This window comes from Phalangium opilio, unplaced genomic scaffold (genome assembly GCF_054372755.1).
Source record: "Phalangium opilio isolate 3A_F unplaced genomic scaffold, DU_Popi_V2 ptg000009l_1, whole genome shotgun sequence".
NCBI lineage: Eukaryota > Metazoa > Arthropoda > Arachnida > Opiliones > Phalangiidae > Phalangium > Phalangium opilio.
In genome coordinates this window covers 11,955,175-11,973,428 of record NW_028324146.1, presented here as the reverse complement: position 1 = coordinate 11,973,428, position 18,254 = coordinate 11,955,175, and the positions used below count along the sequence as shown (strand labels likewise).

The following is an 18,254-nucleotide window of genomic DNA, read 5'->3' as shown; positions in this document are numbered from 1 at the left end:
TCATTCAATGAGACCTTCTAACGTTAAATTATTATTTAATGCAAATAAAGATAAAAAAATGTTACATTTTAAACGTCATCTGGTTCATCATCCGAATCAGTCTGAAAATCAATATATACGGTATCATCGTCATAGTCACCCTCCCTCCGTGTGGTCCACTGTAAAAATCTATGCTAAATTTCGCGCACAATAAGGCACCTGGGCGGGGACTGACGAAACCCCGCCTCAAAAACTCTCCTTACCCCCTAATTGAAATAGCTCTAATATTTAATGATGCCAATTTAAGTTCATCTCATTTATCACAGTCAAAAATATTTCACCACATTACCTCGATAGAAAAAGAGGCAACTCGCTCAAACAAGTTAAGATTAATGTACTCGACATCAGTGGGGCTGGTTTTACAATATATCACCAGCTACATTTAAGCTAGACTCGCACTCGACGGAAATCACGACGGAGACCAGGCAGAAAGGGGTTCGGCCGAAAAATCTTTAGGCCGAGCCCGACGGAATTTCCGCTCAGCCGGGCGCAAGTTGTGTTCTATTTTTCGGTCGTGTTCGGCGTTACGCCGGTGTCTCAGCCAATAAAATTATCCCACTGACTACGTCATAAATTTCAAGAGTGCACGCATACGCTAGGTAGATTGATAGCCGCCATGTATTTTTTTTGGTCGGAAACATGCCACGAAGAAAGAAAAACGTATCTAATGGAAGTATATATAGGTAAGATGTTAATAAGGAAGTCCTTATTGAGGAGGTTAGAAAATATACTTTCTTGTACGATCTAAACGACAATGGGACAGAGATACCAATTCAGAGTGCGAAATAAATGATTTGGAAACCACTCTAATCTGTCACGTGACCCAATAATATCTACCGCCAAACTCAAAATTCAGTCGTGGTGTGAACAGTCTACAGCCGGGCGACCGCGTAAGGTAAAATTTCTACTGTATGCTGCGTGATTTGCGCCGGTTTTTTTTCGGTCGCTTGGGAATCTTGCTTTATAAGGCAACGAAGTTGTCATGGTCTGACGCAAGAATCAGGCCGTCAGATTAAACCTTAGCCGCGCATTTTCATGTCAGATTTTATATTCTGTTATTTAGCACGACCAGATCTATCAAACAACACCGGATTCATACATGTACCTCATGAGGTAAGAATTCATACCTCATTCGACCATTTTAACCCCCGTCTAATTTATTGATGGCCCCCTTTGATGACGTCAGATTACATATATTTGGAATCATGATTTCCAGTTCTATCATTTGCCACCTTTTTACTCATGTACCTCAAGAGGTAAGAAATCATACCTCATTAGGGTCAAACATGACCCCGCCCCCCTCAAATGCCCCAGCTGTGACACGTAAGACGGCTAAATCTATTAATGAGCATCAAAACTGAACTCATTCCAATGGTCAGACCTTTTGTACTTTATGAGGTAAGATCCAGGCCACTGGCTCTTGGTCTATACAAGAAAATCCTTCTAAAGTTGTCTTTTCAAACGTGCAAAACTAGAAGAAAAAAACACGCTGAAAGCTTAAGCTCACCGTTGTCATCGTTTTGGACCAATCATGGCATGTTTGAAAATGGACCTTTAGAATACTATTGCAGGTGGCCCGTAGAGTTTTCGGTGTTTATCAGAGGACTAGATCATTCCTATTGTATTGAAAAGAACCGAAATGGGAGTGGGAATGAACGTACTAATCCTCCGGCGTTGCCTGACGACAAGCCCTATTTGGTTTAAGCTTGGGATCATGGAATTTTTTTTCAAAAATGCTTTTAGCTCGCTATGGAGGGAAAGAAATGAGGAACCACACCTTGATTTAAGATCCTCAAAGAAGTAACTTTGGTTGAAAATATTCTAAAATTTACGTGGTTTTAGAAAATCTTGAAAATAGTACAGATCAAGAATCAGGTCTGTACACTCTATCCCCTCTGTCCCTTAACCCTTACCAAGCGCAAGCGAATTCATTCTTGGAACTTCAGAGCCTTTGGACGCTTGGGGAAGTTTCTCTAATTTCGGATTATTAGATTAAAAATATAATACCTAAATAATTTGATTTCGGTATTTAAAATTTCGGGCGTTCGATATTAGTTATAATCCTGAATCACGACCAATTTCAAACTATGCCAAGAGCGACAGCTAAATCATCTAGTCGTTTGCATGTTTTGGTTAAGTGGTGCGAAGAAGAGAAATGGGACAACTACCCTATAAGAAAAATTGCGAACAAGGAACTTGCAATTGAATTAGCTTGTGCGTCAGATTTTTCAAAATTTGAAAATTTAACAACTGATATTGAATGGGAAGAGGAGACTGCGCCAGGCATTTTACTAGCGTTTGGTAAGATAAAAATATTTTAAACAATTCTCCGAAAGTTAAGATTAAATTGAGCTTTTATTTAAAGTGCATGGGTCACTAAATGTTTCGCCTAAAAGAAATTTCAGTTTAAGGTGTATGATTTTATTATGTCTTTCTTAAGTTTGACAAAGCAGAATAAATATTCAGGGTGTTTCTGATAAGTCTGTTATAAATTAAGGGGGGTGTTCTTTGGGCGATTTTGAGTCGAAAATGTAATATCTATCTCCATTTTGCCACAAAGGGGACACTGTTTTCGAGTTATGATCATTGGAGTATTTTAAGGATGACCCCTTAATTATAATAGCATTGTATTTCAGTTTCTTAATTAAGTTTAAGGGTGTAACCTTAAAATTTAAAACTAGGAAAGGGGGCCTAATTTCACGGCTCAAAAAGAAATTAAAAGTAAAACTAGCAATTAAGAAGTTCCCAGGTTACCCGTTTAAAAGACTTATTGTCCATGACTAAAACATATTTACCAAATAACCCATTTTGAAGAAAAACGCCGTGGTAATCGAAATGATACTTTTATTTAACCAAAAACATAAACACGTCTTAACTTGAGCGTGATTGCTGCGACTGTGACGTTGTAGAACTAGAAGCGGAACTGCTTGAAGTTGAGGATGACTGGCTTCCGTCCGGTTGGCAGACATCTTTATTCGACCAATATAGCTTTAGATGAGCGATATTCTCGATTCCTTTCTTTTCTCCAGTCTCTGGGTCTTCTAGTTGATATCGCAATCGGTCTATCTTCTTTGCGATTTTGTAGGGACCATCCCATTTGGGACATAACTTAGCGGCAACATCACGTGCCGCTTGAGACAAGGGATGCGTCTCCTTCCAGACAAGCGCACCAACGGGAAATTCAATTCCTTCCCGCCTTTGATCGTAGTAGCGCTTCTGGTGTGCTTGCGCTTTCTTGGCAAGTTCCTTAGACAAAGCAAGCTGCTTCGCTAAAGCTGAGAACGATGCGGACCTTTCAACAAAGTCCGCTACTGGCATACCCACGTCCAAGTCCCAGGGAAATCTCGGTTACCTACCCATGTTAAGGTAGAAAGGAGTTCTTCCTGTTGTGGTATGTGTAGTCGAGTTGATGGCAAACTGGATAAATGGCAAGTTCTCGTCCCATCTTCATTGATCTCGACCAACGAACATCGAAATAATTTCTCCCAGAACTCTGTTTGTGCGTTCCACGATGTTACTCTGTGGATGATACTGAGTGATGTATCGTGGTTTGACTTTGAACATCTTGAGAATGTCCTTCCAAAGTTGGGAAACGAATTGTGTCCCATTGTCGCTTACGATGGCTTTCGGACATCCATAGCGAACTATCATGGAAACGAGTTTCTTCGCGCACGTCTGGCGGTGATGTTCTTCATCGGGTATAGTTCGACAAATTTGGTAGCATAGTCCGTAAAAACCAGGAGGTATTTGTGATGGTGACGGCTTCTTGGTAGAGGTCCCATTATGTCCACAAATCAAATGGCTCAGTAATGGCCGTAGGCTGCATGAGACCTGGACGTTTTCTATTGCGGGCCTTGTGCATCTGGCACAAAGGACATCCGCGGACGTACTCGGTAACGTCCTCCCTTAATGATGACCACCAATATCTGGCCAGAACCTTATCGAAGGTACGATCTCGACCTCGATGTCCAGATAGAGGGTGGTCATGGAATAAGCGGATGGCGTCCCGCCGGAACCGCTGTGGCAAATAGATTTTCGCTGGTTGTCTACCATAGGCCTTTCGATACAAGACATCGTTCTTCAGTTCGCAATACCGATGTCTTTGAGGATTATCTCCTGATAACTGGACTATGATGTCATTTGTGGCTTGTTCATCTTGTTGGGCTTTTCGCACTTCTTCCAGCGTGAAAGAGTGATACAATGCATGATTGGCGGGAGGAGCTAATCCGCTACTGGTTGTGGACGAAGTCGACGTTATTGAAGAGGATTCCGCTGGACTGGAATCTTCTGACGAGGACGGTGAAGTCATGTCTTCCAATGACATGGCTAATAGCGAGACAGGCGCTCTTGATAATGCGTCCGCAACCTTGTTCTGAACTCCCTTCTTGTGTATGATCTTGAAGTCATACGTCTGCAAGTACATCGCCCAACGAACAAGTCGAGAGTTTGGTTCTTTCAGTGTGAACAACCACTGGAGAGCTTTGTGATCGGTGATCACAGTGAACGGTATGTTCTCCAAGTATGGCCTGAACTTTCCAACTCCCCAATAGATGGCAAGACATTCCTTTTCAGTGGTGGTATATCTTCTTTGGACGTCGGTCAGCTGTTTACTGGCATAGGCAATAGGTACCTCGACGTCCTCTTGAATTTGCGACAGGAAAACTCCAAGGCCGGTGTCGCTAGCATCCGTTGTTAGGATACACGGCAACTTTGGGTCGTAAGCCGCTAAAGGAGGCGCCATACAGATCGCATCCTTGATGGCCTGGAACGCTTTCTGCTGTTCTTCTTTCCACTGGAATGGAACGTCTTTCTTCTTAAGATGATTTAACGGGGCAACGATCTTGGAATACTGCGGAATGAATCGTGAATGCCATCCCGCCATGCCCAGAAATCTTTGGATTGCTTTCACGTTCTTGGGGACGGGAAAGTCCACTATAGCCTTAGTCTTGGAGGGATCAATATGAATCCCTCGTTCATTAACAATATGCCCTAACACGGTCGCTTCGCTTTGCGCAAAGCGACATTTCTTGGTCTGAAGCGTAAGTCCTGCTTCAGACAGTCGGTGAAAGACGTATTCCAAGGCTTGAAGATGGTCGGCCCACGTACTGGATGGAATGACGATGTCATCCAGATAGACACAGATGGAAAAGTGATCTCCATCCCTGAAGACTTCATCGATGAGTCGTTGAAATGACGACGGCGCATTGCATAGACCGAACGGAAGTACCTCGAACTCGTACTTTCCCGCGTGCGTTATGAAAGCAGTCTTCGCTTTCGCTTGCGGATGGAGATCTATCTGCCAATAGCCGCTCTTTAAGTCCAGTGCTGTGATGAACTTTGGGGCACCCATTTTTCTTAGTAGTTCCTCTATTCTCGGAAGCGGATACGGATCTTTTACGGTCACTTTGTTTAGAGCGCGATAGTCGACGCAGAAACGTATCTTTCCGCATTTCTGGTGGACAAGTACCACTGGCGACGCGTAAGGACTAACGGATGGTTTCACGATTCCGTCGCGGATCATTTCGTGAAAATGATCTTCAATTATCCGTTTTTTCTCGTCGCTAACACGATACCCGCGTTGACTAACGGGAACAACGGTGGTAGTGTTAATCTCGTGATAGACTAAGTTAGTACGACCTGCTTTTTCCGAAAATAATTTTGGAAATCGTAATAATAGAGTTTTTACCTCTCCGAGTGACGATGACGTCACGGAGAGGTTTTACACTGGACGTGTCTGTGTGTCTGTCTGTGTGTCTGTCTGTCAGACCCCACGTGACCGCGTTCGCAGTTTACAAATCGGAGCAAACGTGTTCGCCATTTCCGAACTACTTTCACAGTCACGGAAATGGCTCCTCTACTTGAGCTCTCACACCACCATCTTCTGGTCTTTGTCCATCCCACACGGACACCAGTCTGTACTTACTGGCTTCTAATCACCACCATCTTTTGATCTTCGTCCATCCCACATGGACACCAGTCTGTACATACTGGCTTCTAATCACCACCATCTTCTGGTCTTTGTCCATCCCACTTGGACACCAGTCTGTACATTCTGGCTTCTAACACCACCATCTACTGGTCTTCCGTCTATTCCACATAGACACCAATCTGTCTCATTGGCTTCTACTCCATTATCATCGTTTGGTTTTAGGATATACGCGGCGATCAGCTAGGGTTACGAGAAACGTCTAGCCTCCCTAAGGTGGGATCGCCACCAAAGGTTTTCGCAATTGCGCTTTTTCCTTACTATTATAATGGAAACGAATCGTATATATACCCCAAAATTTGAAGAAAGCGGGCAAGAGGGGTACCCTTCACTTTAAACGTCAATATTAGCAAAGTTTGAGATGATAATAGGTATAACTTTATTTTAAACGATTTAACTATTATTAATGTTAATTATTGAAGATTAAAATAATTAAAAATAATTATAATTATTTTAATATTAAAGATAATCTTGTTTCTCAACTCAAAATTAATACGGAAAGAGTTAAAAAGCAGTCTTATGTTTTTGTCTGCGTGTGTCCGTCCATTGTTACACTAGTGTGTCGCGTTAGCAGTTAGCCTTGTGTTGATGTGTTAAGAAATCATACAGAACCTTAATATTCCCTTTTCCATAATATAAAGTGAATATGTGCAAGTATTTTTCGTAATTATGTTGCATTTAGTACTTTTGTAGCTTTAAAGCCCTGTTTCATTTTGATATTCCAAAGATTTTTTTTAAATATTGTTATTTGAAATGGCTGTTTATATATTACTTAAGCTATACTACATCTGTATATAGAATAATCCCTGGTTTAGTGATTTCATGAAGAAAACTAAGACCTAGACTCCGGCGGGTATATTAAGTATCATCCGCAATAGGCTTAGTGAAACAAAGAGTGAGGCCTGAGGTGAAGTAAACTTGTGGCTTTGATTTTCGTGTCTGAAATGAAGAGACATCAACGGTTCAGAGTGAGCCGAAAGTTAAATACACTATTAAATAATCAGGTTAAGATTTTATAATAGAAGAAAAGATCATGGTGGCAATTAGATTAGTAAAAGGGCTAATGGTAAACGGGTAGTAGCTACAGACTTTTTTCTCTTTATGGTGCGCATTGACTATTAGTGCGTCTAGCTACAATTTAGCTTTGGTGTTATTTAACATTAACATTCATGTAATGAATATTGTTGAGGTGAGACGAGACGATAGTGTTTACACTGCAAACCAGTTGTGAATGTAGCTATCAGAATATACGGTAAACAGCTGAAGCGTAGACTTCATTTCCTGATCTTTTCCCCATTGACTGATTTCCATGTGTCCAAGATTTATCCTTATTGGATGTAAAATGTCGTCTGCTATAATGTATTATTCGCTATGCTTGGAATACTGCTTCAATATTTCGTAAATTTTTACTTCAAAAAAGAGAAATAATTCCATATCTAGATAAATAAGTTTGTAGTAGTAGACCTCTTGACTCGGAGAGGTAATATTTTGGTTTTCCCAACTTGTTAAGTCTTTCTTCTGTTTCGGACTCAGTGTAGGCGACGCGAAAGCTTGTTCAATATTCTCTATAATCTGAGGGGTTGGAGTCTTTAACCCCGGGAGATTAAGCACGAATGGAAACGTTGTTCCGTCAATCTCACAAGTTTTTGTACCAAAATCCAAAACGGCACGATGTTTATACAGGAAATTCTTTCCCAGAATAAAGTCGTTCGGTAGTGAGAGAACTACCGGGAGTTTTTGTTTCAACTGTCCTAAGCGGAAGTCTATTCGCGCGCGTCCCTTTGTGAAGGTATAACGTCCATCGCCTAACACTATGCATTAAGTCTCTTCCTCTTCCGGAAGTACTAAGTCTGGTTTTAAATTTCTGACTAAATTTCGCCACTGATATAAGCTGATAAAACAAGCATCAGCGCCTGAATCTAGTCTAGTCGCGAAAGTCCCATGCGAATATACGGCATCTATGGCCACGGGAGGATCAACCTCACAGCGACGCACATCCATAGAGCCAATTTCCATAAGGGGCTTTACTTTCTTCGCGCGGCGGGAAGACGATCCCCTTTTGGTCTTCCCGCTTTCGCGTTTTCCGAAGCTTGTCTTTGCGCGACTTCTTGTTTGTCCGGACAGGTTGTGGCATAATGCGCGAAGAGTCCGCCCTTATAGCATTCGATTTGACTTAAATCGTTTTGCTCTGTCTTCACCGGCGTAGGAGTCTTTGATCTATTGGCATTGCTTGCGTTTGGTTTCGCAACCTTTGATATCGCACCTCCCCCGGCGGTTTAGTTAAAACCGCGGCTGTGGGAGAATTTCTTCTCCCACTAGATTCACGCGAGGTAGACTTTGCCCTTTCGGTAGGATACAATGAGCTAGAAGGGGTCGCTCGTAAAATTTCTTCTGTTACGCGGCCCTTTTCTATGAAGCTGCGCATTGTCCTTATGTTGTCGTTGAAGACATGGATGCGTATTTCGGGGAGGATATTTCTCTTGCAAATACCAACAAGTTCGGAGTCAGTGTACGGAACGCGTAGGTTCTGATTCATCGCGGTAATACTCGCGATGTACGCGTCAAAAGATACATCGGCGGGTTGTTTAAACTGAGGTATTTCTAGGCGGAGGGATTCCTCCGCTCCTACCGAAAAGAAATAGTCTCTAAACGCGCCTTTCACTGTACGCCACGTTAGTACTTGATTAGGCCTATTCAAGTCTCTAAACCAGATTAATGCACGGCCCTTTAATATTTGGGGGAGAAGCGCGATAATGTCATTGTCTGTCATGCTGTGATATTCAGCGAATTCCGTTAAAGTCCGAAGGAATTCCGGCGCGCTTTCACCTTCAACACCACTAAATATTAAGTGAGGGGGTGGTTTTGGCCTATTTTTGGCGGCTGGTCTAGTTCCGATGTTTGCTAACGTAGTCGCAAGTGTTTGAATAGTTTGAATCAGAACATTGGACGCTGCACCTTGCGGTAGCGGCGGCGGAGGTGGGATTCCTCCTGCCGCTTGTCCTTGACCATGCATAGGACTAGTACCAAGGCTTGGAGGAGGAGTGTACCTCCTCGGGGGAGTATAAGATCCCGGTAACTGCGCGTTAATCGCGGCGATTAAAGCATGAGGGTCGGCGGGATTTATGAAGCGACAGTTAAGCAATGGCACAATTAATGTTCACAAGTACGCGTTAAGTACAATTGGTAATGTCAGTCGTAACGAGTCCTGGCAAGCTCGCCACTTTATGTAACCGTAAAATTTGAAAGTAGGAAAGGGGGCCTAATTTCACGGCTCACAAAGAAATTAAATAAAACTAGCAATCGAAGAAGTTCCCAGGTTCCCGTTTAAAGGACTTATTGTCCATGACTATCTATATTTACCAGATAGTCCATTGTTGCAAGGAAAACGCAGTGGTAGTTTAATAATATGAACTTGAATTTATTGTACCAAAAATAGAACACGTCTGACTCGAGCGCGTTACATTTACTGACTAGACTGCCCTTTTACAGATTGTGGGCGGGGGTTCTTATCCCCGCGAAAAATGTTTTTTTTTTTAATCAGTTTGACAGCAGTGGCGCTTAAGGTGCCACTTCGGGACAATTTAACATTATACAAAATTTTGTATAAAAAATAAAAATGAGTAAAGCAGACGACGCGGTTTTTCCCCGGGAAGGAGAAGCTTGGTGTGGACGGTTACTGTATATAAATGTGTTCAAATTGTAATAAAGTATCACTTTCGTACCCGGATTCGTGGATGTAGTTTCTCTCTAAAAAAGACATTACAGTGGCGACGGAGCTTTTTGCCGCGTATTCGCGTTAGTTTCGGGCTGCAGTTCCGTGTGATGACAGAGGAAAGTAAGTTTTCTGTCACAAACGCTAGTTCGCCAGTTGGAATGGCGGCGACCATTGGAAATGTTGGACCATTTGATGGTAAATTGGAGACTTGGGACTCATACGTAGAACGGTTGGAGCTGTTCTTCGAGATCGACGACATTCCGGAAGCGAAGAAGGGTCGCACGTTGCTTGCGTTGATCGGAAGAGATACTTACGGGCTGGTAAGAAACTTAACAGCACCGGACAAGCCCACCACGAAGACGTACGCCGTCATTGTTAAATTGGTAAAGGAACATCTCAACCCTGCTCCGAACCCCACGGTGGAGCGTTACCGTTTCAGTCTACGTAACCAGACAGGATCGAAGACTGTCAGCGAATACTTGACGGAGCTGAAGCGCTTGGCGATGCACTGTGATTTTGGAGCACAGTTGGAAAACAACTTACGCGACAAGGTCGTTCAAGGAATGAAGAATGAGGGCATCCTGAAGCGTTTATTGAGTGAGTCAAGTAGATAGAAAGTATTGGTTTGGGGACATGGCGTCAGCCAGTGCCAGATAGCACATGATCTGGTACCGATAAATATGGCGTCAATGAATCAGACATGGCGTCCACCGCATTTTTTCCTCTTATGGCGCCAGCGAATCAAATATTTTTTCTCACAATCAGTGAATCAATCATGGCGTCAATGTTAGGCTTAAGCGTCATATTCGACAACGTGGTAAATAGCCTTTGTCATACACGTGGTTTAAACGCCATGTTCACTATAAGAACATGATTGGTCTAAAAAGAGCGCCATGTTTACATGGTCAGAAAGTCACGTGACATTAAAGTATAAAAGACGAGGACGGTTTAAAGATAAGGCATTCTACATCCATCCTTGAAGTACCGATCCAGATCCGAAAAATGTAAGTATAAATTTCTTTAAATATAAGTTTACGGTAGTTAATTCCTCCCGCATTTATCGATATGGATTTAAGTATGCAACACCCCTTTACCGGACTAGTGGCTGGAGTCACCGGCTGTGGGAAAAGTGTTTTCGTAGGAGAATTAATTAAGCATAAGGATATATGTATTTCGCCCACCCCCGAAAGAATAATTTGGTGTTACACGGAGTATCAGTCGAAACTATACGGTGCTATACTATCCCATACTCCGAGTGTAGAATTTCACGAGGGTTTATTAGATGTTAACACCCTAGATGCTAGTGTGAGGAACTTCGTTATATTAGACGACCTACTATGTGAAATAGCGAATAATAAGGACGTGACGAATCTTTTCATTAGGGGTTCGCACCATAGGAATACCTCAGTTTTAATTTTAATGCAGAATCTTTATTATCCCGGGAAGGAAATTCGTACCTTAAACTTAAATGCCCATTACTTGGTTATATTTAAAACACCACGTGATCAGTCGGCCATTATCCATCTTGCGAAACAAATTTCGCTGGGAAATAGTAAATACGTGGTAGACTCTTTTAGACAGGCGACTTTGGAACCTTACGGATGTCTATTTGTAGACCTTAAGGCTAATACCCTAGATATCCACCGTCTAAGAACAGGTATACTTCCAGGTCAACAAGCAGCACTGATCATACCGAAATGACGGCCATCCTTGAAGCGAATTTTTTCCGGATTAAGGGGCAATGGATAATCAAGGAGCTGACGATGTACGTGAAGGAGACCGACGTCCACGAAGTCTGGATCTTACAATCCCCATGCAAGTTCTCAGAGTTATCCGTCAAGTATAAAAGGCAATGCAGGTGGCTCTCAAGGAACACTTTCGATCTAGCATTCGAGGAGGGAGACTACCCATACGAGACGACGCAGGAGGCCGCCGACTATATTCGAGCTAGAGCATCGTCATACGTGACGAAAGGAGCGGAGAAGGCCGAAACCCTATCAAGGTTCTTAGGGTGCGAAGTTTTCAACGCCGAAGACTACGGTTGCCCGAGATTATCAAGTATCGAGTGCGATACCCCCAGGGCTGGCACTTTTCATAGGGACAGCAACAACTGTACCTTGGTGAAGGCGTCCAAACTAGCGGAATGGCTCCGTCAAAACGAGTCGACGATAATTTAAATTTTTTTAAATATATTGCAAATTGTAACTCATGTCAAAGAAAGGCCGCAATTAAATTTGCCAATAAAGAAGCGATTAAATCTATTGTCGAGTGTTGTATAAATATCCTACGGGGCAATGTCCCTCTTTCAGTGGAGGAGAAGGAGCGGTTGAAGAAACATCGACACGTTATAAGAAAGGTTACGTCCAACATACTCCCTTCAAAGAAAAGGAAACTATTAATTCAAAACGGAGGTTTCATCCCTTTACTTCCGGACCGTTACTATCTATCATTAGTTCAGTAGCAGGTGCGGCTATAAGTCGAGCTATAAAGTAAAAATGGCGCGAAAAATGTTATTAATTTCCGAAGTAACAGCTGCCAGTACTGTTGTACTTAATTTCGCGACAATGTACTGGTTGTCTCTTTGGTGCGCGGACTCCAAGGGAGATTTTAAAGCGAACCCAAACCTAAAGGCAACTCGTATAGCGGTCTTAGTTGTTCTTGGGCTGAGCCAAGCATTTGCGGGGTTTCTTAACGTAATTAGCAACGCCTTTCGCTGTCTAAGAGCGGCAAACTGGCTACATGGGAAAATGCTCTACAGCGTATCGCGTTCTCCTATGTCCTTCTTCGACACGACAACCGCTGGAAGGATACTCAATCGTTTCTCCCAAGATATCGACGCCCTCGACCAGCAATTATCCGGAATGTTAAGTCTTACTCATTTTGGATTGATGTTTTTACTTATTTACCCGTTAGGAATTACAATGTATTTACCATTATTCATAATTCCCTGCATTGTTGTTGCCGTTGGATACCTTTCACTTCAGGTAGGAATTTGATTTCTGTTGTGTAGTTGAGTGTAAATAATTGCGAGTGAGATTTAAGCTAAATATACTTTATTACTGAATAACAGCTAGTCATTTTAAGAACTTTACAATAGAATTTTAACCCGTGAATGCGTGGTGTACAAAAGGAATACCCGGTATTTATACAATGTAACTTAGACTAAAAAACTAAATAGTAGATAAGTCGGGTTTTTTAATAAAGCGGCAGTCGAGTTTTTTGTGGATACGACAATTTCAGTCTCCATTCATAAGTTATTATTCAGTATCACTCTCAACTTTTAATTGTCGTGGTTAAACGCGGAATTCGTATCTAGTGATGGATAGCCACTTTTGATCTTCAATAATCTACTAGTTGACAGCAGGTCAAAACTTGAAGCAATTCAACTGAGTTTATTGAAAATTATAAAACATAAAAAATTGTCAATATTATTATCGACATTTCCTAAAGTTAACCGATATTGTATGAGATTTTGTTTTTAAGAAAGTTTTATTAAGCGTAGAAAAGCCCTGATGGCGAAGGGAAAGAGGTGTTGGGCAAAGACAGTCCTAACTGAGAATTCGTCAACCATCACTTCACCCACGAAATTATAATAGCTACAAATCTTTGAAATATTGAACTGCTTAAAGTGTTTTGGCACTAACATATTTTACTGCAAAATGTTGTAGAAGGCACTCAAGTCTTACTCGAGGCGTTCTCACTCCCACTCTTGTGGGGGAGTACTTCGTAATATCATGAATCTATGTAACTATGAATATACAGCTCTATCATATGCCCCTTATGCCATGTCGATTTGGGTTGGGTGTTACCCTCCTAGCTTTGACGCGTTTTGCGTAGCTCTAATAGCCAATCACAAGAAACGAGGAAGTGACGTTTCGAATTTACACACCCCGGACTCCCCCTCCCTTCTCCCGCTCCTAACACTAGCAGACACGTGACTGATGTCTCCTTTCGCTAAGCCACGCCCAAACCTTATCGAGAGGTTAGACAGCGTAACGCAGCTGTATATTCATAGTTGTATGGATTCATGGTAATATCGCTTTTAAACTGAAGAATGTGCAATGTTTTTGCAGCGTTTCTTGATGTCTAGCAATCGTCAATTCAAGCGGATAACAAGCTTGAGAAATTCCTTTTTGTTTTCACATGTGGGTGAATCAGCGGCTGGCAGCACTGTCATCAGGGCGTGTGACGCCGTAAAGAATTTTGAAAAACATTTCCTGAAACTGATCGACGAATGCACTGGCGCTAACTACATGATGAACATGGCGCAAAGGTATCTTGTTCACTGAATTTTGGAATTGCGTCATTTAAGCCGGACTTTGCTTTTCGTGGAGACGATGAAAAGAAGGCATTGCAAGTCGCTACTCATTCCTCCTATTCAATAAAATGCAATTTCTTTACAGATGGCTGACATTACGCTACAATATTTTGGGCAATTGCTTGATGTTTTGTACCGCAATTTTCATAATTTTGAACAAAGGGACTCTGTCAGCTGATTTTGTAGGATTGATCTTGTCTAATGCCGATCGGGTAAGCGCTACAAATTAAGACGAAGCGAGTAAATCAAAATCTTTTCCACAAGCTAAAATTTCTGCTGGTTTTCCGTTTAACTCTTTAAACGTCGCTAAAGTGTGGTGTAACAAAATGGTCATATAGTTACTGAATTAACAAAGAGTGTCTCGAGATGGAATTGTATGCAGTAGGAGAATGATATAGCCAGAAGTAAGATGAGACTGGAAGTATCGAGTTAACCAAATTCTTCACTTGGCGAAAGTGAATATTCTTGATAACACACCAACGGTTGTCCCTCTGGTAGCGGTTTCTGAATTTTCCCTCCAAAACCTGTGACGCTCGCGGCGGTAGATGGCCGAACTAGATTCAAGCACCCGCGTCCGTGTTCCGCGGCTTTAGGTTGAGGGGATGGGGGTAAAAAATGTTTTTTGGAACTCGACCAATTTTTTTTCTGTCTAGTGTAGGCGCGATGGAAGCGCCGTAAAATCCTCAGATTTGTTCACTAGTGCCAGGATCTACTACCAATGCTAGAGCTCTTTAGTCTCATCTTACTTCTGATATAGTGAAGCGAACAAATGTATCACTGTAATCAAGTTTAGGGACGATGTAATTTTAGATTAGGCTAGATATACACCTATGGCTGCGATCCTTTTTTTAGAATAGTAGCTAGTTTGGCCATCATTCTACTACGTTTACAAGAAAACGTTTAATAGTCGTTTCATGACGTGGCATTGACAAATCCTTTTCATTTTTGCACACGACATCATAGATGGCGTTAGCAAAAATAATACTCCATACGGAAAATTTGACGAGGGGTAAGCGACTCTGTAATAAAGTCTATCTGAGTGTATAACGCGGAAATACACTCGGGGTTACTTTTTACAATTTTATTTCAATATTCTGAGAGAGCGGTAGAATGGGAGTTTTTCTCCGTTTTAACCATTTTGTCGCCACCGTTTTGAAATGAAATATTCGTTGGTTACATTTGGGAACCGTTTTATATCAAAATATAAACCTTTTTCTAGGAACAAATTTAAGGTTTTTGACAAAAGTGTTGTTTAATAAGCAAAGTCTTCGAGCCTATTTAATTTTGAATGTTATTATTATGAAAGACTAGATTTTGAAGTTATATACTGTCTAGTGACACTTGAACCGATTTAATGTTATAAACAGACTTGCATCGTTAGCCGATATCGTAAATTAACCGATGTCAATGTCAAAGCTTAACTGAAATACCGATACCAATTTTTTTAAGTCATTAGTCTGAAATAACAATATAATCTGCTAGTGAATTTGAAGCGAGTAAAGCATATTCTCTGCTGGTTTTTCATTTAACCCTTTATATACTGAAGGTTTTTATTAGCGTGAAAGTGTATCGTGGCTATAGTGGGATAATACAAAAAGTACCAATAGTTATACAGAATAAAAAGAGTATCTTCGTCTTATCTCTTTGAACGTTATTATATTCTTTAAATAATCTAATTGACTAAGAAGAATTTTTTCTGAATTTTGAAAGGAAAGTGCGCAGGCTTTTGTCACGTTTAGCAATACTAATACACTATACTAATTTAATATTTTGAATTAACAGCTTCTGCCATATCTAAAAGTCTTTGTCACTTCCGCTACGGCTTTGGAATCAAATATAGTCTCTATAGAAAGAGTTGACGAATACTGCCGTTTGGAGTCTGAGGCCGAGTGCGAGAAACCAGAATGTCAACCGACTGCTGACTGGCCTCAACGAGGACAAATTACATTCCACAACTACAGCACCAGATACCGAGAAGGAATGAATTTGGTTTTGAAGGACATAAATGTCAGGATTGAAGCCGGGGAGAAGGTGGGCGTGGTTGGGCGGACAGGCGCGGGAAAGTCGTCGCTGACGCTGGCGCTCTTCCGTCTCATCGAGGGGGTACGAGGTCAGATCGTCATAGACGGTGTGGTGGTGGAGAAATTGGGCTTGTCCTATTTGAGGTCCCAAGAGCCCATTCTCTTCTCGGGAACACTCAGACTCAACCTGGACCCCTTTGGTCAACAAGATGACCAGCGACTGTGGGCCGCCCTGGAACATTCGCACCTGAAATCCTTCGTGGCGTCACACGAGCAGGGACTGGATTACCCCGTGACCGAAGGAGGACAGAACCTGAGCGTCGGACAGCGTCAATTGGTCTGCTTGGCTCGCGCCTTGTTGAGGAACACCAAGATCTTGATCTTGGACGAAGCGACTGCCTCGGTCGACATGGATACCGACGATCTCATTCAAAAGACCGTCAAGAAAGAATTCGCCGACTGCACCATCATCACTATCGCGCACAGAATAAACACCATCTTGGACTACGACAAGTTAGTTTAACAACCTATTAAATTAGCATAAAATTATTGACGAATTTGTTGTCATTTAACTTTTCCTAGGGTGATGGTTCTCGATCAAGATCAAGTTACAGAATTCGACTCTCCACGCGTTCTCTTGAAAAATGTGCAATCAATGTTCTACAATTTAGCCAAAGATGCCAAAATACTCTAGATCAGCTTTGCTTTCAGTATATTATCAGTCTAATCAATAACCTTATCATTTTATATTATTATTATCATACACACAATAGAGTTATCTGTTAATTTATAGTTCTTCTCCTCCCCGAATCCTCCATCTTAAAGGCATATATACATTTTTGGTAAGCTACAGCGCCCCCTTTACGGTGATGGTATTTTTAGTGTAGTATTTTGGATATAGTGCTATTTATTGCTCATTATTATTAATCTGTTTACAAGATTAATATACTAAAAGAACCAGTTTTTCAAGAACATTTAATTGAGTTACACAAAATTTTACTTGGAATAGAATGTCAATTGAAAAATATACACTATTATTGTTAAGATGTTTGTACGAAGGGATCTGTGATCAAGTAACACCCTAATCAACACAAATATTGACTTTTTATTAAACACCTTACTTAAGTACTTTTTAACATAAACAAGTTGGGAAAACAAAGAAATTACCTCTCCGAGTGAAGAGGACTACTTACAAACTTATTTACCAAGATATGGCGTTATTTCCCTCTCCCTCGCTCTCTCTTTTCTTCACACGTCACTCCGAGAGGTGAAAATTATGAATTATACTGGTTACCATACTATTTGGTGAATATGAACAAATATTGGCAAGATTTTTAAAAATAAAATTTTTATGCGATTATCAATAAAATGCCACACTTCATACGAATTATACAGGAAGAAATACTGATCTTAGTTAAAGTACCAAAATATTACTAAAAACTCTAATTCAAATATTACTAAAAACGCCACTTGAAATATTAATAAAAATACAGAAATGCGATTATATTACGCAATAGTTACTAAACATAAATACATATACTGGAATCAAGAGTATGCACACGCATTGTAACTTTTGTAAAAATAGTGTGCGATTGTTATTTTATAATCACGTAGAATTCTAAATTTCAGGGCTCGAATCCAAAAAAAACTTGGCATAGCTTGCTACATAGAAGTCAAGACACTCACATTGAGTGGAGCCAGGAATAGATTTAGTTTAAGAAGTAGGAATGAAGAACGGTTAGTATTTACTTCAGTCCGACTCGTAGCCAAGTATAGAGCCCTTCCCTCCAACACGTAACGAAAAGTTAAAATTACCTTATTGGCTCACTTAAACTACGTGTTGATGACGTTTCTGACGGGGACAGCGAAAAATACGTAATTCCTTTTCACCTCTGTCGCTATGACCCTGCCTCTTTTTTCATACCCTTCCGTTCCGTGGAAGGGGTCCGGGACTTTGAGTCGCGCCCAGATTACTCTGTTCTCCGTTTCTGCTTCTAAAATTGAATATATCTCTGGTGAACCCTAATTCCTTTGGTATTTGACCCTCTTATTCTCTTTAAAGGTATCATTAAGTGTAAAGCACTTTGTAATTTCCCCTCTCTTTCTTTTAAATGTGTCAGGCACCCAAGTCCCCTCCATATTTGGCCCCTTAATTCCCTTTAATGTGTCTGTTAC

General features: G+C 41.2%; 1 protein-coding gene across 1 annotated transcript; it reads left to right on the top strand.

The window, feature by feature from the left end:
• The first annotated feature begins 12,235 nt into the window (after nt 1–12,235).
• Nucleotides 12,236–16,773, top strand: LOC149714384 (ATP-binding cassette sub-family C member 2-like). Its single transcript, XM_089844830.1, has 5 exons — nt 12,236–12,724; nt 13,814–14,013; nt 14,144–14,270; nt 15,841–16,592; nt 16,662–16,773. Exons 1-5 carry the CDS (start codon nt 12,236–12,238, stop codon nt 16,771–16,773), a joined length of 1,680 nt encoding a protein of 559 aa, XP_089700956.1.
• Nucleotides 16,774–18,254: the final 1,481 nt, after the last annotated feature.